The following is a 17,637-nucleotide window of genomic DNA, read 5'->3' on the forward strand; positions in this document are numbered from 1 at the left end:
TATTCTTTAAAGGTAACTAATATTTTTAAATACTGGACAGCAGAAATTGATATTTCTTACTGCATTCTATTAAGCAGGAATTCCAAGTTAGAAGTACTACAGTAAGACATCTACCTATCATTTCTATAAACTTTACTACTACCATCCATTAAGCACTGGAAGGTTCTATTAGTAATCCATCTTCATCTTTCAAAAGATTCTATGATATTTACAAGAATTATCTCGATGTTTCCATCAATTATCGTTATATATACCAAAAATAAGATTTGAATGATATTATATGTACAAGAGAAACTATTCAAATTGAAAACCAAGCAACTCATAGGCCTTGAAATATATTCATTACCTTTTGCAATTTTCTGGGCTGTTTCTAAGATAGTAATTGCAGCAGGATAAGCTCGGCCACTTACAGCTGACATAAATGGGGTCATTCCCCTTGCATCCCTAAAATGAGAAAAATTGTATCAAAAATATTTTTTTCTTTTTAAATTAAAAAAAAAAATAAGTCTGCATGACAAAGCAACTAAATGTTCTTTCAGTCACAGACTATTCTGTGATCTTTTTAACACAAAAATAGACCCTGATCAAGATAATGTAAAAGTTGGTTTGTATCTATTTAGATATCTATATGATGATGTTGAGGTGGCCTCTGCACTGAAGAGACCTTAGCAGTGCAGTGGGAATACAATGCTGAATTCTGATAAATTGTTTTAAATTCACATAAAACTATATACTGCAAAAGATTAGCTTCAACAATAAAATCCAATAAGCTAAATCTTCATAAAAAAATATACTAAAACTTACTTGGCAGAAAGGAGTTCTCGTAGATAGGGCTGTAGAACTGTACTGTCGCATAGTAATTTTAATATAAAATGAGCATTCGCTTTTCGATCCTTGGATTCTACTACAGAAGGCTCTGTGGAAGGACCTGTAATTAAACAGATCCATTTGGTACCAAAACAAGAGTAGATGTGAGAAAGTAAAAGAATGTTTTAAAATATATATCAGCCATATATTAAAAAACAAAAGAATATTCTAGTATTAATAATAAATTCATTCATTTCATTACAAAGAACTGAAACATATTAGTATACAAATCAACTGATTTCTTAATGCATGTATATACACACCATAAATCTTTCAGATACTGAAAGTAATTCAGAGAATTAGATGCTTTTCAAATAATGAAAAGTCTCCTTGAGATAAAAAGTGTGAGTGTATGGAATCCTATATTCAAAGTGTGTTCTTTTTTCTTGCAAATGCTGAGACAGATAAATTTATAGATTCTTACCTGGAATGGTAGAGGTGCTCGGTCCTTGACCACTGCCAGTCGCTGCTGTGGTAAGAGATCCCACAGCGGGGGCCAGGATAAAATCAATGTCACCATCTTTCAGTAAACAGAACAGCAGGATGTATATCATTATAGGCGACATATCCCTAACATTTCTCTTTAACTGGCCTTAAGGCTTTTCTCTGAAAGCCGAAGGTGAGATCAGACAGAAGTTTAAGTGGGAACTTCTGTTCCAAACTATAAGAGAAGGAATCCACTACACAAATTATTCATTTACCTTGATATGGTACTAATGAAGGGACTATCTAACTTCTTACCAGTATAAAAATAAATATTTCAGTAGAGGAGTGGTACTTGACAAGTTTTTAGAATTTTAATTTTTAAAATACAAACCCCTTAAATCAAGTTTTTATAACTGAATAAGTCACAATACTCATGCTCTTTAAGATATTTGAAATTTCTAAATATCCCATTAAAATGTTCAGTATTTTTTCTTTCATACCCTTGTCAATTTGTTAAAAAAATAAATAAAATATGAGGTCTTACCAGGATCCATTGCAGGAGGGTCAGGAACCCAACTAGGGGGAGCTATAGGGGGTGAAACTGGATCCTGATGGTCACTGGATGAAGCTCCAGCCTCATGTCTACCCAAACCAGCCGCTCTCAATGAACGTCTCATCATTTCCCGTAATCTCAAACTAGAAGAACATGGACAAAATCAGAGCTCACTACCACATCTAAACAAAATGAAAAGGTGTACAGAAACTTCTCATCTGAGAAGATCAAAGTATGTTCTACAAGTTAACACTCCAGGCAAAGGAAATGAAGTACAAATGCCAATTCTGGAAATCACAGGAAAATCAGCAAGGGATAGAAATGAAACTAGGGGATCCCAGTACCCAGTTCAACACTAAAACCATTACGTTACGCTCCCCACAAACTTAAGCACAGGGAACAAAAGTTGCCGTGAGATAAGATTAGAAATAATCTTTCATACAATTAGAATAAATGAAGAATTAAACAAAGTTTTTCTGTCCCCTGTTTATAGTCAGGTAAGTAGTATTAAGTTTAATAATAGACATCAGCAAACATACTGATTAGCACAAAACCAATATTGTTAGCCTACTAAGTCCCTTTTCTGTGATAGCAAAAACAAAGAAATATCCACACATGAGTAGTTTTAAAACAAAGATCAATTTAGATTCTTTCATACAAAAAAAATTTTAACATTACAACTTATATCCCAAAGAATTTAATGAATGAAACTAGAGTTTGTAAAATATGTTGTTAGATTAATGTATGGGTGTGACTTTTTTTCTCCTGCTATGAAAAAATATACTGTACAGGTATGCACATCATTAAAAAGAAAAAGAAATAGTCACAAATGCAGACCTCACTGGGGAACTGGTGACTGCCTATTCAAAAACCTATACTTTACCTCTGAATAAAAGCTTACAGAAACTTCAAATTTAACACATTTAGGACTAACAGCAATTAAAAGAGAGTACAAATCCCTTACTCGGCCACAATTTTAGAGATTCTTAATAAAGAGTAAAAACGAAACTTTAAGGGCAAGACAATACATAAGGGACTTCATCCTCCCATGCAGACTTAATCTCAAAGACAAAACATTTCTGATGTGAAAGACCTAACAACTTATTAGTAAGCATAATACATCTATAAATAAGTAATTTTGAAATATTTTTGTTAATGTTTGAATTTCTAATTGTAATAACTACTTAATTTGAGGGTAAATGTGTTTTCCCATATCAACACATTTTCAACTTTATAAGGAAATTTATTTTTAAAAAAGCATTCACATAAATTTTTAGTGGCTACTTTCAGGAACATATTTTATAAAGCTTATTTATGGTATATTTTTTGAAATAGAAACACTCTTTGTAAGATTGTGCAAAATAAATTTTGTCTCAAATAATCTATTAGCTCTTATAATAGTCACTACTAAAATATACCTATAATACATTCTTTTATTATATCAGTATATTTTCCCCAATTTAGAAATTTGAGTTAAAGAGCTTTTATAATACAGAAGGGAGCAGGATACAGTGATCATTTCAATCAAGGTCACTTCCCTGCCCAAAAGTTATCACCCACAGAAAAAGGCCAGCTCCTTACCAGTAACAGCACACAACATAGTGACTGTTCAGTGTGATGATCCTATACAACTTAAATTGTAAGCCCGACACAGACACTTAGTATCCTAATGTGTTATACTCAAACACAGAGGGGAAAAAAAAAAAAAAATCAGCAGTAATTGGGAGGCACTGCAAATAACCTGAAAATAAATGCATGTTTTGGGCTTATCAAGAAGTGATAAGGTCACAAATGAAATGAAATGCCTATAGGTCAGAAACGTAAAATATAAATGAGTAAAGGGCAGGCAGGTATAAGAAATGGGGAGTGGTAGCAAACTAGAGGCATACATGCTCATCTAAAGGAATTCAAATTAAAGAAAAAGAAAATTTGAACATTGCACAGGCCAAAAAAACTTATGTGGGCTATTCTCCAACATCTATCTTAGAGTAGATTAAGAATAAATGAAGATAAATTGAGACCATAGTCTCATCTTGAACTTGCAAATTCCCAACTTTGTTGTTGTGATGTAGTCAATTCAATATTAAATGAGGGGGTCATTCCTTGTCATTTTTAAAATTGTCCTTAACCTCTTTTTTCTTCATTGGGTCTTGGGAACATTTTTTAAGTACAATGCCCAGCTCCTCATATAGATTCTTAAAAAATAAAAAACAAAAACAAAAAAAAGAAAATTATTCTTCAAGATGTTGTACACAATTCATGAAGATTCACCTGAATCCTCAGTGGCTGAGGACAATACTGAGGAGATACCACCTTGGCTGCTAAGATTCAGAGTTTTGACATTTCTTCGTATAGGCTTGCCTGGAGTCATCGTATTTTCTGACAATATGGAAGAATTCAAGGATGATGTAATTTCCTCTTTGTAAGCACGTTATATCCATGCTACAGAAGCCTTAGAATCCAGTCATGTTCAAACATAACACTGTGACAAAAAAGCGAAGGTCATGTGTCTTCCAGATTAACAATCTCTAGAGTACATACACCTGCAATCAGATGCATCAATCAAGCTTTCCACTAAATCTGCCCTTTGTACTCAGGAACTATTGAGTCACATAATAAAACTTCTGAGTCAAATCATCATCTGAAGGCATTTAACAGTACTCCATTCAATAGTGAAATTGCATCAGTTTTGAGCTTACAGCTCATGAATCCCAGCCTGCATACTCATCAAGGGGCATCGCCTAGAAAATCCATTGTAGGCTAGAGGAGGGTTTCACTTCAGTGAAGCAGAGTCTGTGGACTTCCTACTGCCCGGCGTAGATAATAAGACTCCTGTGCTTTCATCTGTTCAATCGGCAGCCCTGAGTTTGAACTGGTTAAGAGCACTGCAGTGAAATCTTCGGCAAATTCCTCAAAGGAGCTTACTCTGCAAACTATTTCTGTGAGCAACACATCACCCACTCTTGAAGCTCCTTTTAGTCTTTGCCTTCAAAATAATCCTTACATTGAAAAAAAAAGATGGCAGCACTGGCATTGGACCAACCATATCAGAGTCCAACTTGATTTGCACCTGTAATTTCCCTGAGGAAATGAAATACCTGAAATAATTGAGACACTAATTTCTTCATGAAGAATTTAAGTTGCTTTCCATTTTAGACCAAACACTTTGTCTGCCTAGCATGGTCCTAGATAAATAAGCTGGCGATAATTTCCATTCTGTGTTGTCTACATGTTTTTGTACTGTTTTAAGATATAATTTGGTCACCCACAAATAGTTTGACAAAACTCTTTTCTAGATGTTTTTGAACTCAGGAAGCTATCTACTTGGTAGTCTTCCTGGTGCCAATTTAAGAATAACCTTTTTTTAGAGGGAAAGATGAATATGGAACAGAAAATAGGCAAGGAGAGTCTTCATTTTAAGTAGACTTTACAACCTATCACATTATCACACAGTAAGCAGTGCTTCCATTCATAATCTGTCAGTAACCAAGAACTTTGGCTTTCATATCTAGAGTGCATGTGTGTGTGTGCGTGTGTGTGTATGTGTGTGTGTGTGCTTGATATAGAAAGAAAACTATACCCTGAATTCTAACAGTGTTTAATGTTATAAAGATTTGTCCATCTTATAACCCAGAAAACCTGAAAATTTAATAATGAACATTTATCATACACACCAACCTTTCATTTCTTCCCAGATCATTAAGACACCTGAGAAACTGACCTTTACATTAGCAATCTGAAAATTAAAAGATTGAGGTTCTTTTAAATACTATATTACTTCATCTCCAACTAAAGAAAATATTTTTCTAGGAAGGAAGAATGATGAATTTAGTACAAATTCAAAGATTCAAGTTTGAACTACTTATTTAAATTATCTCCAATTTATGGAATGTCAGAATCCTATCATTCTACATTTAAACTCTAATTAGCTACCAGATATTTTTCCCCAGGGCGTTATTAGGAAGAACCAAAAACAAAACAAAAAGGACCCACCAATTCATGCTTATGATAGGTAAGAGATACACTGGCTTTCTGTACTTGGACTTTTTTTTTTTCCTCCAATTAAACTTTCCTTGTAAAAATCACATTACCTTCGACTACTTGATGATCCAGCCCGATTACCTGGGCCATTACTTGAAACAACTGATATTGCATTTGCAATGGCCTCAACAGCGGAAAGCCTTTCTGCAAATGTATTTCTTTCAGAGCGCTCTGCTTCTGAAACATAAAAGAAAAACTTAGGATCAATTTAAACTTAAAAAAAAAAAATTGACATTTAGTATGTATAGACCACTAAACACTAATTGCTAGGCATACTGGTGTTCCAATTTACATGCTAGGTAACCACTGGTTCCCCCTTCTTACAGTAATAAGCACTTAGGAGAGACTGAACTACAATCTTTAATATAAGACTTATTTATTCTGCCTTACTTCTCAACTCCCACAGATCAAAAAAGTCACTTGGTTGTTTTTAATTTAGTTGTTAGTACCAAGGAAGAATGGGACCCACTTATCAGTATCTCCTTCTTGGTTTACATACTACAATCCTCTAGTGATTTCAATAACAATATAAAGGTTAGAAATCAACAAACCACTATTCAAAGATGTAGCTACCAGAATATCATTATCAGAATTCAAAATAAGGAGAAACATTGTGAACTATGTAGTTGTACTTTAGGTTGTCAGTTTTTCCTTCCATGTAGCCAATTACAATCATGGCAAAAAAAATTACCTAACTTTCCAAACATATCTACCAATTCATTAAGCTTATCTTCCCCTCTACATTCTAAATATTGGGATAAAAGTGACATTAATATAACTTGGCTTAACATGCTAAATAATTCCCTTATGGTAATAAAATCATCTATAATTATAAAAACAATAAAACTCAATTTACTACTGTGTATCCAGCTTGTATATTATCACAAAGAATCTAAACAATAAAAACACATCATGAAAATTTTTATTTTCTAAAGTCAAAACTTCTAGGATTTACAAAATAAAGTAAAAATACATGCAAATTCTTTACAGTCACATTTTCCAAATTGCCTAAAATTCTTTTTAAAGACCTTGTACAGTGCTTCATCTTACCCTCTTCCTCTTTAGTTTCCTTATTACTGGTTGGAAAACAAACCGATACACAAGCATGCAAAATATTCCGATTTCCATCACATCTGTGGCTGATGAACGTCTGTAACATCTGTAGATTCGGATCTAAAACAACGGCTTGCTCAAGATTCATGAGATATTGTCGACATGCCTCATAGTCACAGCGAAGAATATGTTGCATTAAGGTTTGTTTCTGTACTCAGACAAATTAAGGAGAAAACATCAGTGAATTGGAATCGCATATAGTATATGTTGAAAATGTCTTATGACCAACACAATAATCAGATCTTCAAAGAAGTAAAGACAACTGCAGGTGGCCTGACAAAAGAAAGGTGTTGAACTTAGAAGCACCCTGAAACATAATATACAATTGACAAGAATAGAAAAGGCAGTGGAAAACTTTTCTGTAAAATACCGGTAAATATTTTCAGTTTTCACAAGTAACTCAGCTTCACAATTGTAATGGAAAAGCATAAATGAATACAAAACCTTTAACTCCCAAAGAATTATTATAATTTCCAAAGGTGAGGACTACTGTAATTACCAAAGACATAGTAGTATTGATAATGTGTGTATAGAACGTGTCATTAACTATCTAATAAGCATCATGAACAAGTCATGAGGTTTATTAAATGTACTTCCCTAAGAAAGAAAAAATAAAATTACAGCATATTTAATGGAAAAAATATAAAGCACTCAAGTTCTGCAAAATGAATAAACCTTTTAATTTTAACACGAACTAGAAACAAGTAGGTGGGAAGAATGTGGGGGGAAGGGAATACAAAAGAAGAAGAAAAATGCACCTCAACAACTTGCAACCTCCCAGAAACTTCCATATAAACTCTCCTTCGCACAACCTTGTGAAGAAGGTAAAGAGGATGGCGGGGGGGCAGTACTCATATAAGAAAATACATCTTTTTTTTTTTTTTTTTTTTTTTTTTTTTTTTTAAGAATTTTTTTTAATATTTATTTTTTAGCTTTCGGCAGACACAACATCTTTGTTTGTATGTGGTGCTGAGGATCGAACCCGGGCCTCACGCATGCCAGGCGAGCGCGCTACCGCTTGAGCCACATCCCCAGCCCAAGAAAATACATCTTAAAAAAACTATTTTCTGTACCTATCACATGAGAGACAGGCCATTTTGACTGCAGCTAACTAGAGCCCCGAGGAAACCCATCAATGGCAAGCTTCAGTTCATGAGGTGGGTCACAGAACACTAAACTTGCCCAAGAATAGGAAAACTTATGCACTAATCAATACATTGAGAGAACATATCAAAGTCTCTCCAAAGGACAAAAAGCACAATACTTTCAAAGGCAACTAAAATCAAGCTATTCTGCTGCACACTGCTGTGTTACAGACTGTTTTCAAGCAGCCAGCCAGTCATTTACTCTACAGGAAGCTCATTTCCAACCTGTTGGACTGTACATGGACTCTCACACTGAGACTCTCAATATCACACTTAGCAGGTTACAAGCCAAAAAAAAAAAAAAAATCATTCTACTATCACTGTATATTGTGTTTGTTACTATACCAAAGAGCATAGGGAGTTCAGTAAAGTATTTCTGTGGGTCTACTGTGTGCCAAGCCCTACTCATTAAGATAAAAGATAAATGACGACTTCATCCCTACCATGGGAATGATGACACATTTTATCTCTGCCCTGGAGATGCCGACAAAGCGCAGGGGTCATAGAATCAAATGCCTACATTTAATAATAAATGAGTGAAGAGGGCTAAGTATAAAAAAGATCACACAATCTATATAATAAATGGCAACTAACACTTGGACTCAGCAACAAACTGTAGGTCATGGGGACCTCAATAAATTGGACAGATCAAGCACAATAGGCTCTAAAAAGGGCAGTCTATTGTTCACATGATAGAAGTTATTAAACTTAATCCTACCAGAACATCTGATTTTAAAGAATGGCTGAAAATCTGGATTTTTTAAATATGTATTTTTTAGTTGTGGTTGGACAAAATAGCTTTATTTTATTTATTTATTTTTATGTAGTGCTGAGGATCGAAACCAGGGCCTTGAACACACTAGGCGAGTGCTCTACTGCTGAGCCACAACCCCAGCCCACGAAAATCTGGATTTTAAATATAAATACTGTTGATTTTTCAATGTTGGCAACCAAATGAGAATTTTAAAATATGAAGGCTATTTCTTGGGACATTCTACAGTTTGGAACCACTAATCTAGTAGGTTACAATCAGAGCTAAACCTAACTAAATGTATGTGTCTGTGTCTCTAAGCAAATGCTTACAGTTAGCTTTTAAGAGTACTGGATTCAGTCTATTTTACATGCAGTTCCAAAAGTTTGCTTATCACCTCTAACATAATAAGGGATGAATAAGCTCCCATATTAGACTCTATTTCCATCCTTTACAGTAAATCTCAGTTCTTAATCTCCAGTTTCTCACCTCCCATTTTCTCCTTAATTCAATCTAAACAGACTTTCATCTGCACCTATCAACAATGGTGAAACTACAACAGAGAAGAGCCAGTCCTTCACTTCACCTGAAAGCTCAAGACAATTGTTTGGTGCATTCTGCTTGACATAAGCTCTTCGTTTGGCTTCCAAGACACTATTCACCCAACCCTCATGGATATTCCTTCCCAGGAGTCTATGCTGGTTCTCATTTATCACCTAGGCATTTAAGTGCTAGGACTATTATTGTTGCTTAGTCCTTAGAACTTTTCTCCATGGCCTTCATAAGCTTATTCAATATAATTCCTTTAATTAACAACTCCCACATACATTTCTCTACCTTGATCCTTTATTTTCTGGACTTTAGATTTACAATTTTTTTTTTTTTAGAGAGAATTTTTTTAATATTTATTCTTTAGTTTTCGGCAGGCACAACATCTTTGTTTGTATGTGGTGCTGAGGATCGAACCCGGGCCGCATGCATGCCAGGCGAGCGCACTACCGCTTGAGCCACATCCCCAGCCCAGATTTACAAATTTTTCCATTTACCATCTCTTCCTAGATATCTGATATATTCTCAACTTCACATGTCTAAACCCAAAATCCTGATGCTATCACCCCAACTCCTGAACTTACACACCGCTACAGTCTGCATCTTGATAAATGGCAGCTTTTTATTTCCAAAACCATTTGCCCTCATTTCCTTGCTTTGACCCAAACATATCTAGTATCAAATAATTTTTCGTTAATAGCTGTCTTCTGAGCCAAGTCACCATAATCTCCCACTTGAGTTATTTTAATGGCTTCCTAATCTGCCTCCCTCTTGCAACTCTTCCCCCTACTACTTTCAGCACATAAGCTGTGATCCTTTTAAAATGTCAGTCAACCTCAGCTAAAATTACAATACCTTCCAAGGATAGTACCTCGACATCCACATCTAACAAATGCTCAACCACAACACATTGAAAACTAAACTCATCCTCTTCCTTTACTCCTTCTATATTTCTTGTCTAATATCACCACACCCAAACCAGAAATGTAAAACAGCTGATTTTCATTTACTGCTAATATCCAGTAACCAAGAGCTCAGCAGCTTCTATTGTCTTAAGATTTCTCTCAAATCTATCCCCTCCTTTCTCACTTCCAAGTTCACTTGTTTCTAACCTGGATTACTCTATTATCTGTCTATGTGATATGTAAACTTCTGTTCTTTATCAACTTCTCCCTAAAAACCTGCCCTTCGCTGCCCTTGATGCCAAGCACACAAGCACACATGCACACGTGCCCTCACCACCTCTGGGAGGCAGGGGGTGCGGGCAGCAGCAAACCTTCGGCTTCATGCATGTGAGGTAAGCACTCTACCAATGATCTATATCCCTACACTCCCACCCCAGGTTTTTTCATTTGGAGACAGGGTCTTGCCCAAGCAGGCCTCAAACTTGTGACTCTCCAGCCTCACCCAACCTGTTGAGTTGCCTGGCAATCACTAATCTTTCTTAAAAACCAAATTATATTATTTACCAACTTAAAATCCTCCTGCTCTGATATTCATGGAAAAATTTAGGTCCCTTAGGTTAGCACACAGGTTCCCTAGTACCTCTCTCCAGCCTCATCAGTTACTATTCAGTGATATAACAACAAGGTAGAGATCATATCAAAAGAAAACACATGTTCTCCCAAACTATTAATGAAATCCTCAAAGATCACTCTTGGCCTCCCATCTTCATCCCTATATGAGCAAAGATCTGCCCCACATCACTTCTTCAAGGCAGCCTCCTACACAGTTATAGTCTGATTTCTGTGCCTCTCCTCTATATTCCCTCAATATTGTGCACGCCTCTCTCAAATAAAATTATTCCATAATCACTGATTTATTTGTCGCCAGTGTTCTAACAGACTATTGGCTCCTGTAGGGAAGGAAGAGGCAATGAATGATTATTCAAGACTGTTTCTCTAGAATGCAGAAAAATCCTCTGAATTAAAATGCCAAGCAGTTTCAAAAGTTACCTCTACAGCCATGATGATAATAGCAGCTTTCTTTTTGATTGTTGAATTGGCAGGAAGATTTATTAAAGAATGCACACCCATTCCAAGACTACTAATAGGTGGAAGATCAAGCCAATCAGGATCCCTTATTCCTCCCATGCAATCTTTGGCCATTGGATAGATCGTACCATTTCCATCTCTAAGAATAATAGGAGATTCCTATAATAAAGGGAAAAATAAAAGTTTAGCTCCCAATCAAAAATGACTTTACAATACATATATGTATTTCCAAATTGGATGTTAGTATTAATAATGAAAAAAAACCTTACATTAGAATGTTTATCCTAATATTTTAAATACTTAGAAAGTTTACTAAGAAGCAAACCAAAGACAAATCCTAAGATGCACAGAAATGGCAGTGTGCCATCTCACTTCTGAAGAGCAAAAATGAACCTCTTACCTGTCCAGCAGTGAAAATGGCTACATTCCTCTCATTCTGACCAAGGAAAGCAATGCTGCTTGTAGGAAAATTATTTTCCTGTTCAGCTTTTCCTGTAGCAAGATCAAAGATACAGTACCGTACCCAGTTTCCAGTCTTCAAAACAGCATGCACACCTTCAGAAACACATAAGTGGGGAAAAAAACCAAAAAACTGTTATACACCTTTATTAACGTCTTGTAAATGTTTACCAAATTCGGGCTTCTCAGACCACATCTGTGAATCAATTCAGCACCATTTTATTCCATAAACTATAAATAAGGAACAAAAAACATCACTCATCATTTATCCTATTCCCATTTACTACAAAAGTATTAATATGATACATAGCATGCTAAATTAAAGTTATAATCTTTACCTTTGGAATCTACATTCACTGCTAGTATTTCTGTTTTTTCAGGTATACAGAGCTTTTTAGGAGTCCTCTGAAAACAGTCAGGAACTTTTGGAGTTCCACCAGTTTTGACAACCTACAACACACAAAAGGAATTCCATTCTCAAACACTGTAACATACTCAAGGAGTCAGTCCCAATATTCACCTTCTGTACAAACCCTCTATACTTACCTGCAGTTCATCAATTCTAAGTAATCTACAATCCTGCAGGAGAGAAGAAGGATCAGCATCTGGACCAGAGCTGCTCTGACAGTTTGTATTACTGGATGTTCCTGGAAATTTTACGGCGACATAGGCACCATCGACTTTTAGCACCTAAAAGTACAGGCAAATACACTGTAAATTAACAATAGTTTATATAAAACCAAGGCACAAATTGTACTCACTGAATTAATTTAACATGGCAATTAATTCTTTTTTCTTCTATAAGCATAAATTATAAAATTAACTTGGACAGAATCACTAAAGCTATGCTCTTGATGTCTATATTCAAAGCTCAAAAAACTGACCCATATAGTGACTGCAGTCTGAATGTTTATCAACAGACTGGAAGAAGTAGGGGGGCGGGGTGCACGCACACAAAAAACATCCTAAAGTAGAACCAAGGAAATTCGCTCATCTTCCCTCTTCATTAGTTTAAAGGAGCACTGTCCAACAGAATGTCTTTGATAGTATATGTTTTACATCTGTGCTGTCTAATAGCCCTCAGTATCTACTGAGCACTTGAAACGGAGTTGAATTTTTAATGTTTCTTAATATGAATAAATTAAATAGCCACATAACTAGTAGCTACTGTAGTCATCAACACTGGGAGGAGGTCAGCAATGCACACAAAGACAAGCACAGGACTTGAAACCAGGGCATCTGATTTTGACTTTTGAGCAGTGTGACTTCTTAGAAGAAAATACTTGCTCATAAACTACAGTTGATGAAAAGGTCGAATAAGAAAGGACTTTGTAAACTGCAAAGCATGGTATATCTACTCTTCCCTAAGTAAAATGAAAAGAACATTTTACAAACTAAAAAGCAATCAGTAAAACCTTCACTTTGCAGATATTCCACAATTGTGGGTACATTTTAAGTAAATGTTGGGAAAAGATTAAATTAATGGCATTCTACCTACTTGGCTTCTTGGAAGGAAAAACCCTCTTCAGGAGGGAGAGAGGAAAAAGTGGAAGGTCACTCAGTGAGAGCTTTACCACATTTCTGTGTTAAGGAAGAATTTTCAATGTAACAGAAGATCGCCATTTATACTAACAGTGAGAAAGAATTAACTATATCAAAGTTGTGTATCTCTGAAAGCAACTATTCGGTAAATCTAAGAATACCCCCAAATAACATGTTAAAATAAAAAAGAAAGAAAAGCAACATATCACCATAAACACTCAAGGCAAAGCAACATCTCTTCATCAGTCAAGGACAGAGAAAACCTATTCCTATATTGGATTCAGAAATGGGATAAAAGAAACCACCAAAGGTGATGAATAAAAAAGCGTTAAAGAAAGGGTTCACAGACACCAACCTTAAATCCCTGGGTAACCAACAATATTATGCTTCTGATAGTACTGATTCTTAGCTATTTTGAACCAACCTTGCCAACAGGAACATTCTTAACATCTTCCACAAAAACGACTTCTCGAAGAGACCACTGCTCTTCATTCACCTTTTCCTCTTCTTTCGGGGCAGGGGTTGACCGACGTCGTTCTTAGACAACAACAAAATGGTAAGTACCAAAAAGAAAATGTAAAAGAGACTTTATCGATTTCATCTAAATATATGAAGAATGATCATTTTTAAAGGGATACAAAACTGAGGTTTCTAAACAAAAATGTTATGAACTACCCCTTTCTGAACTAGGGTTTTATGACCAAATGATACTTCAAATAAATTCAGAATAAAGAATTGTTAACCATCAATGTCTAATTATTCTAAAGATACTACAAATTAGAAACAGCTATAAAGAACAAAAGAGTATATTTTGGACTCTCAACATTAGGGTTAACTAAAGTTTAAAAAGGAAGATCTGCTAGGCTATTGTTAAAACTATTTGATAAATAAAGGAATCTTAAATTTTGAGGGGCTTTTTAAAAATCCTTTAAATCGATGGTAAATCTGTATTTATACATGCTACAAATCCTTTATGACCAAGCCATAACTAACTTACAAAATAAGTCAGGGCTGGGGTTGTGGCTCAGAGGTACAGCACTTGCCTAGCATGCGTGAGGCACTGAGTCCAATCCTCAGCACCACATAAAATAAAAAATAAAGATATATGTCCACCTATAACTAAAAAATAAATATTAAAAAAATAAGAGTCAAAATATTCTGGTTAAAGGCAGTTATTTCCCTTTATTTTATAATAAATTTTGTGCATTTTTTAAAACTGTAATTCTCAAAAACAGAAATGGTCAATACTATAAATACTATCTTTCCATTTAAATAAACTTGTGCAATACATACATACATATATACATACATACACTAGTGAAAACACACCTCATATAAAAAGATACTTTAAAACTTAAAAATTCACACAAGTTAATTCCAGTCAGAAATAAACCGAGTACACACCTATCTACCTGGGACTTGACTTTGACCAATATAGACTACATATAAAACTTACTATATGGCATTGACGCACTGCTGGCAATTGAGGATGCATCACTACAGGTGGATGCTGGAGATGGTGGAGGACCCATTTCTGTTTTCACTGGTTCCTGCTTACTTTCAGGCCTACAGCAAGAAACAAAGATTTGCCTTATGTATTAAGACAAGCTTATTCTTGTAAGGGAATAAAATAATTAAAAGTTTTACTAAATGGTATAATTTTATGACACAATACACTAAAAAGGTACACAGGGCTGGCTCTCAACTATAGAAAAACTATATCATATGAACCTATAAATAACATCGGACAATGATGCCGATAAAGCTTTATCTAGGAAGAACAATAAGTGTTGTTCTTAATTTATCAGCATAGCTTTATCAAATAAGCCTGATGGGCAAAGAAGTTTCATACTGTAATAGTGAAAATGGTTTATAGCAATTTAACTTCAATAAATGGTAATTTCAAATAAATAAAAAGCCTAGAAGGTCATTAATTTCTTAGTTTGAAGAAACTACTTATACCAGTTTATAAAACTCCATACTCAAGCCATCTAGTAATCGGATTAAGAAAACTATGCCTCTTCAATGAACTACTTCATTAATACTCAAATAAAAAGTTAACTACAGTCGGTGGCATATGCCTGTAATCCCAGAAGCTAAGGCAGGAGGATTGCAAGTTCAAAGCCAGCCTCAGCAAAAGCGAGGTGCTAAGCAACTCTGTGAGACAATGTCTCTGAATGAAATACAAAATAGGGCTGGGGATGTGGCTCAGTGGTTGAGTGCCCCTAAGTTCAAACACCAGTAGACAGACAGACAGACACACAGACACACACACACACACACACAAACCAAAAAAAACAAGAAGTTAACTACAGCAACAATATAACATTCTACAGCTGAAAAAATCAAATGTTTTTATTTATTAAAATGCAGAGATCAGTTTTTAGTCACAAAAATGACTTGTTAAAAATGTGTTATTTCATTCTGACACATATCTGGGTCATAATCTTAACCCTCCAACCTCTTATTACTCTCACTAGGAATTTCACCTGAATTTAGAAATAATCCAAAAGAAAATCAATATTATTTTCCCCAGAAGTGCGCAAAATACGCATGTTGTCAGCAATGCTGGCTGCTTGACAAATCCTGTGATGCCGGGACAAAGGTATGTCACTAGCATACCTTAAAGTGAAGGTCTTTTGTTGAATAGCAGGTGCTAGTGACATGTCAACAGCATGCTGTTGACATTTAATTTCACTTAACTATTACAACTTTCACTAATAAAAATGGCCAATTTCAAGGAAAACCTTGAAAAACTTAATTAAGTTACATGATTTCAGTCTAATCTTTTTATTGTTTACATTTGCTCACATCAAATGTTCTTACAAAATTCATAAAATAGGGCTGGGGATATACTCAGTGGGTAGAATGCTTGCCTCGAATGTACAAAGGCCTTGGGTTCAATCCCCAGCACACCCTCCCCCACCAAATCATAAAACAATGAAAATGTGTTTTGTTACTTTTTAGGACAAAAATCAATGTAAGTAGTAGAATAGCCTAAATCTTTAAAACTTAAAAAAAAAAGGAAAAGCACTTAAATAATCAATTAGGCTTCCAGTACAAAACTTGGTTGTACATTATGCTTTTAACTTAGCAGAAATCCCTGTTTCTGAATTTTAGTTTGCATTTTTAATATTAGAGGAGAAATAGCAGTGATAAAGCTAATAAATTTATACTCATTACACTTGTTTGAGCATAAACGGAGAGCAAACTAAAAACTCACATCTTAAAAAAAACTTTTATATACCATATAACTCCAATAATTTTTGAATGGCTGCCTATATTTTTAAAAAATGTAATTTATTGAATGTGATAATCCTACTCTTTCCATGTTAATAGTCAATTTTTTAAGTTATTGATGAATGTTTATTTTATTTATTCATTTATATGTGCTGCTGAGAATCAAACCCAGTATCTCACACATGCTGGGTAAGCGCACTGCCACTGAGCCACAACACCAGTACCAGATTTTTTTTTTTTAGATTAAAAGTTATTGCCAGGCACAGTGGGGCACACCTGTAATCCCAGAAGTTTGGGAGGCTGAGGCAGGAGAAAGAGTTCAAAGCTAGCCTTAGCAATTTTGGGAGGCCCTAAAAAACTCAGTGAGAAGTCTCTAAATAAAATATAAAAACAGGCTGGGGATGTGGCTCAGTGGTTGAATGCCCCTAGTATGAGGGGGTGGGGTGGTGGGGGGGCGGTGGGTTAAAAGTTATTTAACAAGTTCATTAAAGATTTTTTGTTCGTGTACTAAACCACCAAATTATACTACACATATTCTAAATGATGAGTGAATGTTTTTTAAAGAATAGATAATAAAATCTCTATAGCCTTCTAATAATAAACCAGCCCAGAATAGGGGACTAGATAAAAATCAGTGGTATTTCTGTTCACATATCCCTCTAATATACACAAAAAAAGTTTACAATCTTTTACAGAATTTCCTCCCCAGCACATGTAAAACCTTTCCTATGATCCTGATTAAGGCAAAGCATTAGATAGAAATTAAAATGATATACACAGGGACAGGGGAGGCCTAAACATAAGGCTGAACACATTGTAACTGCTACTCATATAGCTCCTCCCAAGGAACACAATCTAATGACAAAAAGGACATCAAAAAAAAAGAACACCACTCTGCCATTCTGGCCACCATCAAGAGCAAATTTAATATACAAATACTAAGCAAAGTAGAAACAG

At 35.0% G+C, this 17,637-nt stretch overlaps 1 protein-coding gene across 6 annotated transcripts in view; it reads right to left on the bottom strand.

Moving 5' to 3' along the window:
• Ubr5 (ubiquitin protein ligase E3 component n-recognin 5) overlaps positions 1 to 17,637 on the bottom strand; it is a 128,543-nt gene that overhangs the window by 37,564 nt on the left and 73,342 nt on the right. For 5 of the 6 annotated variants that reach the window (XM_046464606.2, XM_046464610.2, XM_046464609.2 and 2 more), the window contains exons 15-26: positions 14,897 to 15,006; positions 13,865 to 13,977; positions 12,445 to 12,588; positions 12,237 to 12,348; positions 11,840 to 11,994; positions 11,401 to 11,598; positions 6,938 to 7,148; positions 5,938 to 6,064; positions 1,838 to 1,989; positions 1,292 to 1,387; positions 805 to 928; positions 347 to 444 (exon numbers count right to left, since the gene is read on the bottom strand). In XM_046464606.2, the coding sequence (XP_046320562.1) occupies positions 347 to 444; positions 805 to 928; positions 1,292 to 1,387; positions 1,838 to 1,989; positions 5,938 to 6,064; positions 6,938 to 7,148; positions 11,401 to 11,598; positions 11,840 to 11,994; positions 12,237 to 12,348; positions 12,445 to 12,588; positions 13,865 to 13,977; positions 14,897 to 15,006 (1,640 nt within the window). The remainder of the gene's footprint in view (positions 1 to 346; positions 445 to 804; positions 929 to 1,291; positions 1,388 to 1,837; positions 1,990 to 5,937; positions 6,065 to 6,937; positions 7,149 to 11,400; positions 11,599 to 11,839; positions 11,995 to 12,236; positions 12,349 to 12,444; positions 12,589 to 13,864; positions 13,978 to 14,896; positions 15,007 to 17,637) is intronic. The other variant, XM_058585648.1, reaches the window with a different exon arrangement.

This window comes from Marmota monax, unplaced genomic scaffold, assembly GCF_021218885.2.
Source record: "Marmota monax isolate L192 unplaced genomic scaffold, Marmota_monax_Labrador192_F-V1.1 WCK01_AAM20220418_F8-fsc00003, whole genome shotgun sequence".
NCBI classification, from domain to species: Eukaryota; Metazoa; Chordata; class Mammalia; order Rodentia; family Sciuridae; genus Marmota; species Marmota monax.